This window comes from Azolla caroliniana, unplaced genomic scaffold (genome assembly GCF_043228905.1).
Source record: "Azolla caroliniana isolate FFs.n. ecotype wild unplaced genomic scaffold, voAzoCaro1.0.p SCAF_11, whole genome shotgun sequence".
NCBI classification, from domain to species: Eukaryota; Viridiplantae; Streptophyta; class Polypodiopsida; order Salviniales; family Salviniaceae; genus Azolla; species Azolla caroliniana.
In genome coordinates this window covers 22173432-22191163 of record NW_028230446.1, presented here as the reverse complement: position 1 = coordinate 22191163, position 17732 = coordinate 22173432, and the positions used below count along the sequence as shown (strand labels likewise).

General features: G+C 37.2%; 1 protein-coding gene across 2 annotated transcripts in view; it reads right to left on the bottom strand.

Moving 5' to 3' along the window:
* Positions 1–17374, bottom strand: part of TOR (target of rapamycin) — a 39287-nt gene extending 21913 nt beyond the window's left edge. The window contains exons 1-31 of one of the 2 annotated variants that reach the window (XM_087326956.1): positions 16959–17374; positions 15878–16216; positions 12422–12496; positions 12159–12331; positions 11851–11949; positions 11608–11767; positions 11382–11525; positions 11116–11285; positions 10830–11034; positions 9955–10161; positions 9656–9808; positions 9454–9575; positions 9260–9359; positions 9085–9180; positions 8865–8995; positions 7382–7484; positions 7116–7301; positions 6949–7038; positions 6773–6808; positions 3596–3694; positions 3355–3453; positions 3073–3235; positions 2600–2733; positions 1848–1900; positions 1598–1721; positions 1322–1522; positions 1103–1255; positions 881–1033; positions 733–804; positions 523–657; positions 368–429 (exon numbers count right to left, since the gene is read on the bottom strand). In XM_087326956.1, coding sequence (XP_087183082.1) covers positions 368–429; positions 523–657; positions 733–804; positions 881–1033; positions 1103–1255; positions 1322–1522; positions 1598–1721; positions 1848–1900; positions 2600–2733; positions 3073–3235; positions 3355–3453; positions 3596–3694; positions 6773–6808; positions 6949–7038; positions 7116–7301; positions 7382–7484; positions 8865–8995; positions 9085–9180; positions 9260–9359; positions 9454–9575; positions 9656–9808; positions 9955–10161; positions 10830–11034; positions 11116–11285; positions 11382–11525; positions 11608–11767; positions 11851–11949; positions 12159–12331; positions 12422–12496; positions 15878–16216; positions 16959–17054 — 4133 coding nt within the window. In that variant the 5' untranslated portion in view covers positions 17055–17374. The remainder of the gene's footprint in view (positions 1–367; positions 430–522; positions 658–732; positions 805–880; positions 1034–1102; positions 1256–1321; positions 1523–1597; positions 1722–1847; positions 1901–2599; positions 2734–3072; positions 3236–3354; positions 3454–3595; positions 3695–6772; positions 6809–6948; positions 7039–7115; positions 7302–7381; positions 7485–8864; positions 8996–9084; positions 9181–9259; positions 9360–9453; positions 9576–9655; positions 9809–9954; positions 10162–10829; positions 11035–11115; positions 11286–11381; positions 11526–11607; positions 11768–11850; positions 11950–12158; positions 12332–12421; positions 12497–15877; positions 16217–16958) is intronic. The other variant, XM_087326957.1, reaches the window with a different exon arrangement.
* Positions 17375–17732: the final 358 nt, after the last annotated feature.

Below are 17732 nucleotides of genomic sequence, written 5' to 3'. Positions count from 1 at the left end.
GTTTTCTACACCAAGGAGTTTGATGACTTTTTTAACAAAGAGGTCAAAACTACTTGCATTATTCAGGGATAGCAATACCTTAGAGCTACAGTCCCTTAAACATTCATTTCCCAACATATTCATTGTCTTCCAAAGATTCAGGTGCATTATATGCTCTCCTATCAAATCTGCAGTGTCATCTGGGTGGATACTACTTGGAGTCAACTGTGATGTGGCCTTCTCCAACCAAGCATCACACCAAAATGAAAATATTGCATTTGTGCCCATTAGTTGACCTAAATTGGCGATGAGAAAAACGTAGTCTAATTTCATCACCCTAGTGCTCACTATTTTAGTTTTAATATTCATACATAACTTATTCATTTACCATGATTCTTTGAGCTCAACCGAGAGATGTTGTTGCGCATATGTTAAGATACCAACTGCAGCCTACAGTAACAACAATTAATCAGCGCAAACACAAGGCAAATACAAGGCAATATTGTGCTTCAGGTGCCTGATCAATGTCATAAGCATTTAAACCTCATGTTGATGAAGCTGGTTGTTGATGTGAATCAATGCTTCAACAACAGAAACAGGGTTTGCATCCATCTTTTTGGATTGTGCTCCCTCAAATTCCATTTCCTTGTAATGCAAGGCCTTAGCATATGCATGGCACTGCACAATCATAATACAAAAGCATGAGAGAAACAGTAAGAAATCTGAATATCAAATTAGCTGAAAATAGTGTACCTTCTCTGCCAGAGCACCCAAGAGGCGGATATCAATCGGCAATGGTTTTTCATCATGTTCCATAAACTCTGCCTGGATAAAACACAAGTATCACCACCAGCCACCACCAATCACATGCCTTTCTTGAGGAGAATAACGCCAAACCTACCAGATTCAAGAGTGTCCCAAGGATCTCAGGAGGAATATTTGGAGACGAAAATGCCATTTCAAGACTCCGAACTAGTTGCTGTTGATAAGCATCATTTAAATGAGCCCAGCAACTTACAAACCCCGCAGCAAATAGCTCCCTTCCCACAAAAGGCTAAAAGAGACAAAAACATTTATGGAAATTGCAGAGCTTGTAAAACTGTCTTGCTCAAAGGACACCAACCTGAAGCTGGGCTAAGCGTGCACAAGTCCGCAGAGCAGGTGAAGGAGACTCCTTAAGGAGCTGCACACTGAAGTGCCGCATCCACTCAGCCCAGTCCTCTTTAGTGCTTCTCTGAGATGCCTCCCAAGCCGCTCGAATTCGGCCATCATTGACCTGAACACAACCAAATATATAACCTATTGTCTGAAACATTTAGTGAATTCAAACGTCATCCCCAACCTTAAAATTCTTTGTTTGACTTGAAGGGTCTATTCCATCATCATATCTATCATCAAAATCAAATCCATAACTTCCGGTGTTTGCAGCCATAGTTGAATCTCCATTTGTAAGACTTGCATTTATAGCTGGACTTCCCTTCACGTCAAAGAACAAAGGTTCTTGTCTTCTTAATCTTCCTTCAATTGCATCAAACTGTGCATGCTGTACAGCCACCAGAAAATATTCAAATAATGCACACTTTCACATTATATTCCAACATCCAGGAGACACTATTACCTGTAGTCTGTGGCGTTGCAATATCTTGCGAACAGACGGTTGGAAGTACACAAAATCAGCACCCAAAGCCACAGCAACAGCACAGATGGCATCCATTGCATCCTTACGCAGCTCATCAAAACTACTGCAGCAAGCATTGATAAATTACATGTCAGAATGGACAGGCTACCGGTATCTATATTACAATCATGTTCCAGAATAATAAAAATTCAGCGGTATGAAGGTGCAACAAAATTCTAAGCAACCTTACCCATCCAAGACCTGTTTCAGGGAATGCATCACTGCAGAAACATGTCCAGACACCTACCAGAAAAGAGCACGAAGGCAATAAATAAGCATATATGTGACAGAAAAATATTGATGTCATGCATATGAAAAATAGTTCAAATTGTATAACAATTCAAAAAAATAAGTGTTTGTTTATTATTAATTCATGTCTTTTACTGTCATTGCATATTAAAGAAAACATGTATAATTCATTGAATCCATTGAAATAATCTGAAGTCAAGTTTCATCAATGTGTACACTGCCCTTGTTTGGGGTTACATTACTTCTTCGTCGATACTAACCCAGTTCATTTCTATGCAGATGGATCCTTTCACAGACAGAAAGTTTAGGATTAGAGCTGCACTTCTAATTTTACAGAATCTTGATTCTCTAGTCATTAACAACAGACAGCTAAAACATCTGTGCTTATCTGTGAATTTCAAAGTGTATCATCCAGAACAAAAAGCAGGTCCTATTGAGATGACCTTGGTAATTTATTCATGAAAAACTAACAGACAGCTAAATCATCTGTGCTTGTCTGTGAATTTCAAAGTGTATCATCCAGAACAAAAAGCCAGTCCTCTTGGGTTGACCTTGGTAATTTATTCATGAAAAACTACCGAATGGTAAAATTTAACAGAGAAATTCTCCTTGAATCACAAATACATAGTGTTTATTCATTCATATTGAATCATTAACATCAAACAACCTATTTCCAGAAGAGCATTTACATACTTGTACCACCGGAATCAGTTGGATAAGTGCCCTGATGGTTGCACGTCTGATGTCTAAAGGTGCATCAGATGCATCTGGCTTGAATAAACGAATTAATGCTGGAAGTAACAGATGCATGTGTTCATCCAAATTGCCTGCCGTAGAAATAAATAAATAAAGATATATTAATGTCTTTAAAGAGGCCAGATGGCTTATAAGACTAAATAAACAATTTTTACTCAAAAAGTTGTCTCTTCTTTTTGAACAAAAAGCCAAAATAATATAAGTAAACATAGTGTGCAAATTTAAGCACTTAAGATTCTAAAGTTAGATAGACTGAAATTTCTGCCTTCGGAAAATATTCAATATGAAAATATCTCCAACACGAGGGAAGCACCTTCAGTGCCAAGTGATGATGACCATAGAGAAAAAACATGACTGTTAGGAAAAATTCAAGTTGGCTATTTAAATTTTGAGAAGTGCTAGAGACTCACTGCCAAAAACCTCCAACGTGTGTAATATAGGTGGCACACAAGCATAACCAGAGTTCCTTTCAGCATCACTCAATGCTTGAATGAATCGTGGTAAGATTTTTGGCATATATGTCCGAAACTCATCGTTGAGAGCCTTGCATAATTGTTCTAACAGATTTAATATCTGCAAAAACCAAATGCACATGATGCCTACGAGATCTCCAAATATAAACATTACATTTGTATATTTATTGGAGAAGACTATAAATAAAACTTCTAGATGATCAAGGGGTTTCAAACTACAGGTGATCCACTGTTAGGTCGTCTTGGTGTAGGCAGAAGCAGAGTGGACCAAAAGTCAGAGATAAGTAAAAGCATTTCAGGTAAATATTTCCGAATGTGCTGTAAAAATTAAGATAAAAAAGAGAGAAATTAGACATATCTATTTTACATTCATTTGGGCAACCAAAGGAAACTAATTATCTATATATGCAAACTTGTACCCAGCATGTAAGATTTCTATTATTGGTCCATATTTTTGTACCTGTTTCACAATAGAAACCAGCAATGCAAGCTGCAAAAATATGAACTCCCTCAAGCTGTCATCACATGATCGAACTGTAATAAAAAGATCCGGCATCACCTGAGAAAAAACATGTAAAATTTCAATGTAACATTCATACAAGAATACCACCATGATTTACAGAATTAAAATATCAACTCTCAAACAACTGCACATGCAGGTCAACTCTTTATTCCCTTCTGATGCATTTCAGATATCTCAATTTTATTTTGTCGTTATTTATCTTGAAAATTTTAATATCTATGGTTCCATGTTGATAAAGTACCAACTCTGCCATGAAAACTATGTGTTGACATACATCGGAAATCACCATTAAAACAGTTCCATGGTCTTAGACAAAATAATGATTCAGAGGACAGGGTGATATTCACCCTACTGTCATTATGCTTCCATTATGTCACTTAGATTACACATACTTGTGAGCTCTTTTGATACATGGGATTTTCTACTTTTCTAGGCAGACAGTTGATTGTATCTACTTTTGATTGTTCATAGTTTATGTCTATACCTGTATCAATAAGCATGTATAAAGCATTGGTTTATCTCTTTCTGGCTCATGACCAGGACCAAAGCACTTTTTTGATAGTAGCTTTCATATCAGAGAAACTTTTGTCTCCTTCACTGTTGGGAATGGCCATTCCTCTGGTACATCATTCATTATTGATGCTCACAGAAGAGTTATTAACCCCAAAAGTTGATCCTCTTCTCTGCTACAGATTGAGGTAGGCAGATATACACGACTACCTCTAGAAGAGAGAATTTGCCAATTGTGTCATCGAGGAGTGGAATCTGAGGAACACTATGTTTGTCATTGTAGTGCCTTTTATGAAATCAGATGGAAATACCATTGCCTCTTTAAACAAGGCTTTGGCCCACTGCGCAAGGTAATGGAATATGAGGACCAACAATGCCTAGAACTTTTCTTGCTATAGCTCAAGAGACATCGGGAAAAGTTGTTGAAGAATATAGCCACACAAGCTCATCCACAAAGAACAATCACAACTTTCTTTAGCCCCATCACTCCTACTAATCCTACAAGTCCATCACGGGATACACAAATGGGCTCCAGACCAAGACATATCAAAGGGGTTACAATTGATCGGGTAATAGCAATTTGCCATGCACGTAGGCCCAGCCCCCATGGACCACGACCTCGACACCCTTGACATCGATAGATAAAAGCCATTATCTCCCGCCATCATAGGTGCTTCCCTCACTTCAGAGACATTTCCATTCTGGATCGACCTATGCTAGAGATCTTTTGAAGACAAAAGCTACTATATATCTAACTTGAGAATCTCTCATGTGCCGAAAACCAGATTCCCTCGTGTCTTTTTATCTTATATACTTTTATATTTACGGAGTATTATTTGCTTATTTTTTTGATATGTTGTTCTCAACGACGAGATAACACTTAAGATGTAATCTCTTGTTTGGTCTTATAGGCCATTTTGGCCTCTTAAAAGACATTAATATATCTTTCTTTCTTTCTGCAGAGATGGGAGCAGCCTCTATAATCATCAAGGCATTATTCTGATCAGTGACCTATATCCAATTGCTTTGGAGTTCCCTAAACGATGGTACTCAAGATTGGCAATTATGTCATAAAAACAACTTGCTGAACATGGAGACATCTATTGTTGGTATGCTAAAATGCAACCATGGTTCAAGTCACATAGTATAATCATAAATGCACTACCCCCATTACTGTATAGATTAGATTGATGTCATCTAAACATGATCAAACTGGAAAAGAATACAGTGGTTTGAACTGATATTATTAACTTGGAAAACAGTATAATATAAATCAACCCCAAAATATCCCTTGGTAGGAATATGCATTGTGCAGTGTGATAGGGCAACTGCAAACTTCATCACATCAGTTAGAGATTGAGGTAGGATGATATGCACTAATACTTCTAGAAGAAAGAATTTGTCAATTGTGTCATCAGGGAGTGGAATCTGAAGAACATTATGTTTGTCACTCTAGTGTTTCTTATGAAATAAGGGGGAGATACCATTGCCTCTTTAAGCAAGGCTCTGGCCCAGTATGCAAGGTAATGGAATATGACCAACAGCAGTTGGGGCTTTTCTTGCTAGAACTCAAGAGACACATGGAAAAATTGTTGAAGGATAACAGTAGAGCGACACAAGCTCATCAACAAAGAACATCATAAAATTCTTTAGCTCCATCACTCCTACTCATGCTACAAGTCAATCATGTGCTACACAAATGGGCTCCCAACTAGGAAATAACAAAGAGGTTACAATAGATCAGGCAATAGCAATTTGTCGTGCACGTAGGGCCCGGCCCCATGGATCATGATCTCATTACCCTTGTCATTGATAGATAAAGGCCATTATCTCCCGCCATTGAAAGGTGCTTCACTCACTTCGGGGACCCTCCATTCTCGATCAACCTATGCTAGAGATCTTTTGAAAAAAATTTACAATATGTCTAACTTGAGAATCTTGCATGTATTGATAACAAGATTCTCTAGTCTTTTTTATCTTATTTAATTTTTTACCTAGGAAAATTTATTTATTTTGATTTGTTGTTCTCAAAGACGAGACAACACTTATGATGTAATCCCTCATTTGGTCGTATAGGCCCTTTTGGCCTCCTAAGAGGGGTTAATATATCTTTCTTTCTCTTAAATAATAGAACAAAACACATTATAAACTAGTAGAAAATGAAAACACATAGCTTGACAAAATAAAGCAACAATGCACATCAAAACTGTAGCTCGACACAACTGCTTACACTGTAAACAAATGGTTCCATTAAATAAAGACAAATTTAATATCCATCAGACAATTTATAGCTAGACTATAGCTATAAAATCTCAATATCTTTCATCGATGTACTATGTGAGCAAACAAACAGTGATCACCAATGTATTGAAGAAGAAAGCAAATGCAATTCATGTATAGCATACATTGCCCTCGATGCTCAAAAAAAAAATGAGAAATAAAGTTTCTGAACCATTTTACTCACATTCGAAAGATATGGAACAGGGACAAACAATGATCAACAATGTATTGAAAAAGAATGCAAACGCAATTCATGTGTTGCATACATTGCCCTCAATGCTCAAAAAGAAATGAGAAATAAAGTTTCTGAACCATTTTACTCACCTTCGAAAGATATGGGACAGAGCCAAGCCCCATGGTCTGAAATATCAGCATTGCAAATACACAAAAAGTCAGAAAAATGTAACAAAAGGCAGCAGTCAATCCAAATAAATTGGATGCAATCTCTGCGAATCAAAATGGCTTCATGGCACCAGAACCAAAGAGAATGCCTCCCATACCTTGAAGATAAACATGAGAGACCCCACAACTTTCTGGTGGTAGCTTGACTGAGGATCCTTTAAAATGCGCATCAATGCATGTATCGCAACCTATAAAGAATCACAGAACTAAATATAATCAGGAAAATACTTCTTAAAGATATGCAAGAGTTGGGAAAATGGAGTACCGTTGAGTAGTAATCCTCAGAAGTCGTAAATAGCCCTCCTGCAGGCAGGAGATCAAGGGGAAGTTCTTCCATAGAATGCATCTGCTGCCGGACATCTGCATGATTCCCTTCTCTATGAACCCCTTGCAGTGACTGTTGATTATGTTTATGTCTGTGAGGATCAAGTGCACCCAATATTCCTAAAACCTGAGAATAAAAATTAACAAAACACATTTTTTAGAAAGTTCCATACGCATTTATCAAGTATACTCAAAATCACTTTGTACCTTAAGCACTTCTACTCTTGTAGACCATGCAAGATCTCCATTTAATAAGCGAAGCAGCAAACCAAGTAATTCAGGGTAGTCTGTATAAGGAGTCACAACATATCTGCATGATCTCATTAAAAGGCAGAAAACTTTCAGCTCAGCAAATTACTAGAGGATCTTTAAGTATATTGAAAAATAAATGAGACCAAGATACAGAAATAAATAAATACATAAAAACTAAATGAGAGGCTCATAAAGGAATAAATTTCATAAAATAATATTTCATTAAAATCTATTATTGGATAGATCGACTGGAGCATTGTTATTATTCTATTGCTATACAGAAAACCCGATGCATTTCTTTTCTATTACAATGGAAGCCAATCCCTTGACCAACTATGCTCAATTTCACGCACTGTGCTATTACTCATAGGCTTTGACACAATATATCTATATATTGTTTTCAAGATGAACACATTGTTCTGTTTGCATGTTTTCACCTTCTGCTTCTAGAATTGATACACATATGTATGTAAATTTTGAATATCAAGATGTGGATCCATTCTTGTCTAGTCAGGTTAGGATACCTGGCTTTGTTTCACCAGGCAACCCAAGTTCAATTCTGGTAATAATTGACCTCGAAGAAGTTTCAGTCAGATTTGGGATGGATGAGCCAACCAAAGTTTTATGAAAATAGAACAGCTTTACTTATTAGTTGAAAGAGTTTTTGCAGATAAAATTTCTTTTACTCTCACTAGAATTTTCTGAGCACATTTAAGATAATTCTATGACGAGTTTGACAAAATTGCATCACACAAACAGCATTGTTTTGATATCTGACAACCTGTGTCAAATAGTGCACAAGTTCAGGAATCTTATAAAGAAAAAGATAAGATTCACAACTAGCTATTGCATGCTGTCAATTTTGGTTGGCAATGAAATGAGATGAAATGTATAATGGCATCTATAACACACCCGAAATGAAAGTTTACAACCAACAATAAGATCAATGAGATGAACTTAATCCTAGTTTATGCATTCTTTATCTTGCCTCAAAAGGAAGATGAGGTTTTCTTTTACTCGAGCTCAAGCTTGATGCATGCATAATGCCCCAATCATCTATTTTTAAACAATTTATGGCTCTATGAAGTCTGCAGAGACTCAGGAATTTGGAATGAGCCACAAAACCTCTGGAAATTTTGAGGGGGAGTTCCTCATGAATACATTGAAGTTCACATATTTGAGCATTCAGAAGTTGCGCCTAAACTGAAAATTGCTTTTTAAAATGATTCAATCATGACTCTGATGCGCCTAAACTGAAAATAGCTACTTATACACCAGCCTCCACAATCCCTTCCACAACAAATTAGCAGAGGAATGACATTCTACCAGCCTAAGAAGAATTCTCACACAAATGAAAAAAGTCACAGAAATGACAGAACTGATATATCCACTGTGAAACATTTATGACTGTAAATATGTAAGCATTAAGGAAACTTACCCTGTACTTTGAATAAGTTGCCCAAGTGTTGAAACTGCAACCTCTCTTTTCATTACTGATGCCCCATCAAGGAGGACATCTCTTATTAGTGGCATCAATTCATCAAGATATTGTCGCATTGCACATCCACCCTAAGAACATATTAATCTTGCATTAAAGATAGAGATTGAACTGAATGTTGTCAGCTTAGCAACCTCTCTTATAATCATATCCTTCATACCACTCTTGCTAGTTCACCAACTGTCGCAAGCACAGCTGTCACTACTCCATTATTTGCAGCTCCAGAAGATCCATCCTGTAGCTTTTCTAGAAGAACCTTCGAGGAAGAAACATATTACCTCTGTAAAGCAAGCAAAAAAGTAGTCTTCTTGAAATTAAACATACAAACACAGTACCTTGTGAACTGGATCAATATATGGGAGTACTAAACGTTCACAAGATCTGATAAGGTAACCAAGAAGTTGGGCACTCTCTTCTCGATTTTTACTATCCGGGCTGCATCAACATAAGAATACGTGTATTTGTAACTTTCATAATGGGTTCCAATCCTTCTTGAAGATATCCTTCCCCAGACACTTGTAAAGATTACCTTTGTCCAAGGTCCGTTAACAGCTGCACAAGGTGACAACGAAGAGCTGGCAGAACATATGCAGGATTTTGATCTGATAGCCTACCAGCCATTGAGATAGCAAGTTGTCTCACCTCAAAAGCCTTCATAACAAAATGGAATTACTTCCCAGACTTACGCCATTGAACGCAACTAATGACTTAGAGAATCAGATATACCACACCTCATCATTCAGGGAAATGAATATAGCACGTAAACTATCAGCTTGTGACAAAAATGCATCAAAACTAGCATTTTCATGTAATGAATGTAAAACCGCTTTTCGAACACCAGCATCTGCATCTGCAACTGCTGCAACTAGAAGCCTGTCGAGAATCTGGCCATAGGAGAAAATATGCATATATCATAAAATGAAAAACCAAACTCTCCAAAAATTATAATGATGAAAACATATCTTCCTGATTTCTCCAACCCATTTCTGGTTGAGGAGAACATAACAAGATAAAACAACAACAATCACACCTCTTCTATAAGATGCCATCGCCTCCAAGATCCTCCTGGACGAGCAGATCTACTGGATGAGAATCTTCCATTAGCTAGCCCAAAAGAAGAAAATGAGTGTTCCATAAGCCTACTACAGCAAACTGCAGCATCTCTTCTTGTAATTGAATCCTCATCCTCTAAGTAAGGTATTACAGCAGTCCTAGCAAATTCTAACAGTTCATGACCCTGCCAAAACATGATACACAAAAGTCAAATTTTAGCCTGTTAAGAAAATAAGTAATATTATTGTGCACAAAAGGCCAGTTTAAGTAATATTATCGTGCACAAAAGGCCAAAAACTGACCTAAGAGACTAAAGTTGTTAAGAGCTGTCAAACACAGACCTTTATAAGTCATGACTTACAAGGTAACCAAGAATATTCGGGCAGAAATGGAATTGAATGATGAAAGAAATTAAAAGAAAAGAAAAAAACGCAAAGCTACTGCCAAGAACAATAAATAGTTTTCTTTCTTTGAGCTTCACTAGAATCTTCTCCTTTATAAGAGATATCACATAAATGAATAAAAGTAAGAGTAAGACCTGGTCACACAGTATTCACTCTCTAGTTCATAAAATAAGGAACAATCCTGCAATTACTGACAATTAACTATATATCATCCCACTTTAGTGTCCAGACTTCAATTAAAATACTGCAGAACCCCTAATAATCACCTTTTCGAGACCTTACTATCTACATTATGTACACCATGGAAGACTTATTGTGAGCTATTACCTGGAAAATAAGTAGAACCTAATGGAAAAAAATAAGGATTTCAACCTGCCCTTCAATTTTCCTTTTATTGCTATTGAATCAGAAAACCCCACATATACTGAAATCCCATCAACGAACCAACCTCCAGATTAAATGTTGTCAAAGTCGTTAATGCAAGTTGCACCAAAGCAGGCCCATTTAACTCAAATGATTGTGGCGAACTGGGCACAATTGGTGAACGACCAGGGACTGTTGTGGTTTTGGCTGATCGATAAGGTGATTTTAACAGGACAAATGAGATTGAATCTAATAGACGCTCCTGTATAGTTGGTAACAAAGAAGGCAACCTGCCACAACAGCAAAACCACATCAACATTTATATACAAAATACTCCCAAAAAGCTCACAAGCATGTGTACAAAAGAATACCTTGAAACTATACTTTCAAGTGCTTCAACAAGTGTAGGTGTCAGTCCTGCTGAGAACATAACGTCCAACAATCCCCGCACATGCTCCTCCATTGCAGGCCCCATTGCCTTAGCTAGACTGCCAACACAAGCCAAGGCTTCCATAGATGGTCTGCCTCTTCTCGGTGCTATCTGTATAAATGGAGTAGGTTAGAAATATAGGGTCTATCTTCAATATCCAAAATATACACCTTTTTCCTGAATAAAAAATATGGTATGAAGCCTCACTGCCTCTTTTAGCGGCCCAGTTACAAGTGGTAGGTAAGATTCTAACTCCTTTCCAACTGCCCCTGCCATCTCTGCCAGTGCAACAAATCCACTACCACGCTCACTTGGATTCTTCATAACAGCAAGCAGATGGTCCATGCAGATCTTATGCATTTAAACGAAACAAGTAAGAGATCGCATGTAAGCGGTGAAATATGAAAGAAGAGTATGCTGCAGAAAAAATCACCTTTAGATATGAAGAAACAAACCGGTCCTTCAAAAAGTGGGCAATGCGAGGAAGTAAGGCAGTGATGCTTCTCCTTACAAGACGATCACGATGATCCCGATATTTAAAGACAATGTCTGCTACTTCTTTATACCGAGACATCATGAATTCACCAGTGTTCCTGAACAAAAGCAGCTTATCTCAATTTCCTACATTTGAACACATGAAAGGTAGAGAATATGGTTGCATTATGCATAATCCAACCTTAAAAGTTCTCCTACTGCAAGTAGTGACCCATGTATACTTTCAACGCTTGCATTTTTTCCAAGACCATCTTGGGTTGCTACAAACATACGGTAATACCTACAGGTGAGAAGAGAAATCAGAGAGCTCAAAATGATGGAAGTCTTTCATAGTTAAACCTTCAACGCTCATTTCATAGTGCACAATATATGAGACAATGCTAAAGAAGAGTTATCTTTGTTCAGTGAATTGACTTACACCACATAACAGTGTTACGCATCTTCAACTTTCACATTATAATGTGGCAGTTTGATTGTAATCTTTCTTACCATTGTACACGCCATCTGGTCTCCCTCTTCTCAATCACACGGAGGCAAGCTCTTAGAGCTTCTACTGCTCTCTCTCTAACATGAAGTTTCTGATCTCTCAATGCTACCCAGACTGCATCGACAAATTCAGGAACATGTACATTGAACATTGTAGGTGCATTTTCAGCCATTTCCTGCATGAAAAAATTTACAGTATGTAGAATACACATATTTTAGTGTTAATATTGGAATCAATTCATTATTTGATTTCAAAGAATCCTTACTTTAAGAATAAGGACAGCTGCAAAGCGACGTGACTCCACTCTCTCCCCTTGTAACCAATGCAATGCATGCTTTACCTGCCAGAACCCACATTATTTATGAGTGTTTTTTGTTTTTGCATTTTATGCATAGCCTATTTAAAATTCCAACTTTTATCAGCAAATAGAATTAAGGAAAACGTGGAACCACTGTACACATGACATTAAGTGCAAGTAATTACGCGATTTCCTAACTACACATATGTCCAAGTTCGGCCTGCCAAACAGGAACACAACCAACAAACCATGCAAACTACTATCTCAGCACTGAGCACTCATTGAGAAGTGGAGACCCTTTGACATTTTGGCTAGGAAAGCATGAGGTAACATCAGAAAGCCATGGTTCTTTCATGCTGATGAGAGGACGAAAGGCGTACTTCAATATACCATTTGAGTCATGGAAGTTTCTGATCTGACAATATGCCTCATTCAAATAAGGTTCATTTGTTTGCTGTTAATGGAATCCTGCATACATTACGCAAGTTCAAGCAACAAGTTGTGCTTATTCAAACTATGGCGTTGAAATGTGGAATTTCACCCAAATTCATAGGTGAATATCCTGTTTATTGTGTTTGCATGTTTCAACAACAACTTGAGTATTTAAATGTAATTTCCTTCCCTTTTCACTCAAACAAGGAAGAATATCCTGTTCACTGTGTTAGCAAGTTGCAACCATAGACTCGAAACTCCTACATCGTATTATTTTAGTTCTGGAATCTATAGAGATATATCAAAAAACTTATTCTTCAGTACAATACTCCATCAGAAAAGGTATGCTAGTGTGAACCAAAATCTCTTAAACCAAGAGAAGAATATGAACTTTCTAGAAAGAACGAACAATATATCAAGGTCTTTTAAGAGGTCAAAATCGCCTATAAAACCAAACAAGAGATTACATCTTAAAATGTTCCCTTCTTTGACAACAAACCAAAATAAATCTAATTAAATAAAGAGTAAATACAAATAGAAGTGACTAAAGAATCCTGTTATCTATACATCTAAGATTCTTGGGAAGAAATCAAAATAAATCTAATTAAATAATAGAAGTGACTAAAGAATCCTGTTATACATACATGTAGATTATTATTTTTGTCTTCAAAAGATCTGTAGCATAGGTCAATGGACTTTATCTACCGATGATAAGGGTGGTCAGATTTTGGTTCACGAGATCAGGGCCTATGTGAACCACAAATTTCTATTGCCTGATCTAGTGTAACCCTTTTGCAATGTCCTGATTGGAACAAGCAGACACTTGTATCACCTGAATTCATGCCTTACAAAGCATGTTGTATCATATCACAGTTGGTTCTTCCCGCAGCAGCAAATGCTGCTAGTAATCTCGTATTCAAGAAAACCAACCTGTTCATTAGTGAGGTCCGAGTAGATAATGCCTCTTACCTCAAGAGGTTTCGACCCCGGGATTAGGGTCATGATTATCCTATACGGAAACCCATGTGTCGACTTGAGCAGCCTTTGATTGAATTGTGGCATGAGTAGGAGTGGTAAGGCTGAAAATTTGCAATTGTTCATTGTTGATGAGCTTGTATGGTTGTATTGTTCTCCTTCAACTTCTCCCTATGTCTCTTGAGTTCTAACAAGAACATCCCCAAAGCACCATTGGCCCTATTCCATAATCTAGTGTAGTAAGCCAAAGCCTTGGTTAAAAGAGGCATTGGTATGTCACTTATATCATAAAAAATAGTAGTGGCAAAATAGTGTTCTGCATATTCCATTCCCTGATGACACAATTGGCAAATTCTTTCTTCCACAGGTGTGCATGCATAACTTTCTACCTCAATCTCTAACTGATGTGAAGAGATCCGCAGCCACCCTATCACATTGTGCAGGGCATGGGATAGATGTATATCCATATAAGGGCATAATTATGATTCCATTCTTTGATGTGTGCAAAATGTGTGGCTTGTTGTGGGTCATCTTCCTACCAAGAGATGCGGGGCTGTAACATGTTCTTCCATTATCCAATTTGATAATATCAGTTCGAAGCACTCTATTCTTTCAAAATTGCTAGAAAATAAACAAAGAGGGAGAAAGAATGACAGAAATATATTTAAACATCTTTTAAGAGGCCAAAATACTCTATGGGACAGAAAATAACATCTTAAAATGTTCTCTCAAAAGAGAAGAAAAAAACAAAAAGCAATAAAACCAACAAATTAGTAAAAAACTTCCTATAGCACTAGATATTCTCATTAGCTAAGCACTTGGCATTTTGATCTTAGATGGACTGAATTTTCTGCTTTTGAAATATCTCCAACATGGGCTGATCCAAAATAGAGGTGTTTCCAAATAAACAGATCACCTTCGGTGTCAGGTGATAATGGCATTTGTTTGTTGATAACAAGGGTAAGGAGATCATGGTTCATATGAGTATGGCCTGCATGCACAACCAGTTTCTATCTTGAGCGTAGCCATTGATTTACTTGTAGCATGAGGAGTGATAAGGGTCAAGAATGTTGTAGTGATCTATGTTGGGGAGCTTTTGCAATTGTTTTGTTGGTCTTCAATAACTTCTCTCTATATCTCTTGATTTCTAGATAGAAAAATACCAAGCATCATAATTCATTGGTCTTTATATTCAGTTATCGAAAGGAATGAATCAAATCCTTGTTTGAAGACACAATGGTATATCCCCTTAATTTCACAAAAACAATATAAGGTCAAACGTAGTGTTCCTCTGTTTCAACATTATGATGCCACAATTGGCAAATCCATTTGAGAAGAGGTCTTAGCACACGAGATAGATGTGTATCCATATAAGATGGTGCACCATGATGATTAATCTATCTTGTAACATGTATCAAACAAACTTGATCTATAAGATGAAATCGATAGAAAGAAAGAAAGATATATTAACATCTTTTAAGAGGCGAAAATGGCCAATAAGACAAACAAGAGATTACAACTTAAGTGTAGTCTTGTTTTTGAGAACAATAAACCAAAATAAATGTTAATGTAAAAAAAGTAAATAAGATAAAAGGACGTCACTTAAATGAGATGCACTGGATATCTAAATGAAAATGTATGTCTAGGATGAAAGCTAAACAATCTTTCAACAGTAGATACGATTGGATATAAGACCATGTTTCTTTCCTTGAGGAGATAGCACTGAAACGAAATGGGATTCATGGTCCAAACAAAAAACAATCCATTATATATCATACATAAGGCATGCTCTTCATAAAAAATCTGAAATCTTGTCTTCTCCCCTTGACTTGACAGCAATAAAGCAGCAGACGTTAAACATAACAGTGATCCTAAATTCACAAAGAAACTACCCTCAAAGAACTCCAGCAAAACAAATACTTGGCATGATCATGATCCAAGACTTCTAGGCATAGTTCTCTTGTTCCAAAACACTTGCAAGTTATATTCAAATGAGCTCGAGAAATAAATACAAACCTGACGCTCAACTTCATCTGCCATTGTAGTCCCTCCAACATGAGCAAAGTGACCAAGAACCCGACTTGCAGTAAGTAATACATCAGGATCTTGTTTCTCCTCAAATGTGTGGCGTAGATATTCAGCAAACCTTGAAAGCTTTGATGCCTTTTCACCAAGCTTCATGTCAATAAGCTCATCTATTGCGCGAAGTGCACCTAAGTTGTCTGATACTTCGGGACTTTCAATCAGCGTGTTTATTCTATGGTAAAAGTTGTCCATGAACCTGCTAAATGCCTCCCCGCCCAAATCTCGAGCTTCCTCCTCAATGTGCCTTCTGAAATGCATAGCAGCTCCATCCTACATAGAGAAAATAGATTTGGAAACAAAACGACACAACAAACTCAAAAGAATGATGCTTTTTTTGAAGAAAACAACTTTTCTGGACATGAAGATTTCTTTTAATACAAACAGAAAAATAGCCAACAAAATAATCTTTTTCAAGAACTTTTGGATTTCCTTAAATTCTTATAAATGTTTTGAAATGTCAAAAAAGGAACATTTGCATACTTCAGAATACTGTTAGGGCAAATCAAATACTTAAATCAGCCATAATAATTACAAAGTTGCATACTTTCGAATTTTCTTTAGAAACAGCGACAAAAAATAAATGCATATCTTGGAATTTCCTTTACTGTCCACAAAAGTTATGAGAGCAACAATAGAAATAACATTTGCACACCCTTGTGATTCCTTTATCAAATGAATATTTAAACCAATAAAAATAATCAAAAGAAAAAATTCACAAAGCTTTGAACTTCCTTTGGTGTAAGGAGAAGATTTCAAAAACAATAATAAATATTTGTCATGCCTTTTACTGCATATAAAAGATGAAACAAACGAAACTTCTGCATACTCTGGGATTTACTTCAGTGAAAACAGACGATTAAACCAACAAAAACAGGAAAACGCCAGCGTACCTTGGGATTTTTTTCAGTCAAAGGAGATTTGACCCAACAAAAAATTGCATACCTTGGGAATTTTTTGGTGGCGATAGAATATATGAAACAATAGAAACAATATGGAGAGGGAATTGACATACCTTGGGTTGTCCTTTAGTACAAAGGTCCGCTAATCGGCGCAGTGTATCAGAGCAAACTTGCCTCGGAGCAGAGAGGGGAGTAGGAGGGGCAGCCATCTGAAAGGTGTAGCTTTTGAGCCCTCGACCTATATCGCCATCAGAGTAGCGTGGGGACGGACCATAATTCTATGGATCATGCATGATAAGGCCAAAATCTACGCAGATGTGTGTGTTCTCGTTAAAGATTGATTGAGCTCGAACCTTCGCCGCTACTCAAATTCTTCACCTCTGCTTGGTGAAGCCTTCAACTGCAGGAAAAGGGGTCGAGGAAATTAGGGTGTGAGAGAAAAGGCTTCGGTGAGTGACAGCAAAAAGCAGCACACAGCAGGCTTCACTATCATTGAAGGCGCTACAAATGCTGAGAAGCAAAAACTTCTCTTGCTTTAGCTAAAGAAGTATTATGTGTCCATATGTAATTGGGGGAGAGACAGAAATGTGTGTATGGTCCCTGTCGGGGGTGTCTTTATTGCCACTCCTCCAACACATTGAGAATGACCTAGCCAAAATAATGTATGAGAATTTGAGAATGAGGCACATTTCCACATTCTCTATTCATCTCATGGTGTCTTGATTTTGCTCTTGGATTTGGATTCATCCCATGCCATTCGCTTCATTAAGGTCAATGTGCATGCATTGCCCGTTAGGTCTTGCTATCGAGCCTTAGATAGCTATCCTATGTGTACACTCCATATATCCTCTCATGGTGTCGTAGTTTTGGATTCGTCCCTAATTGAC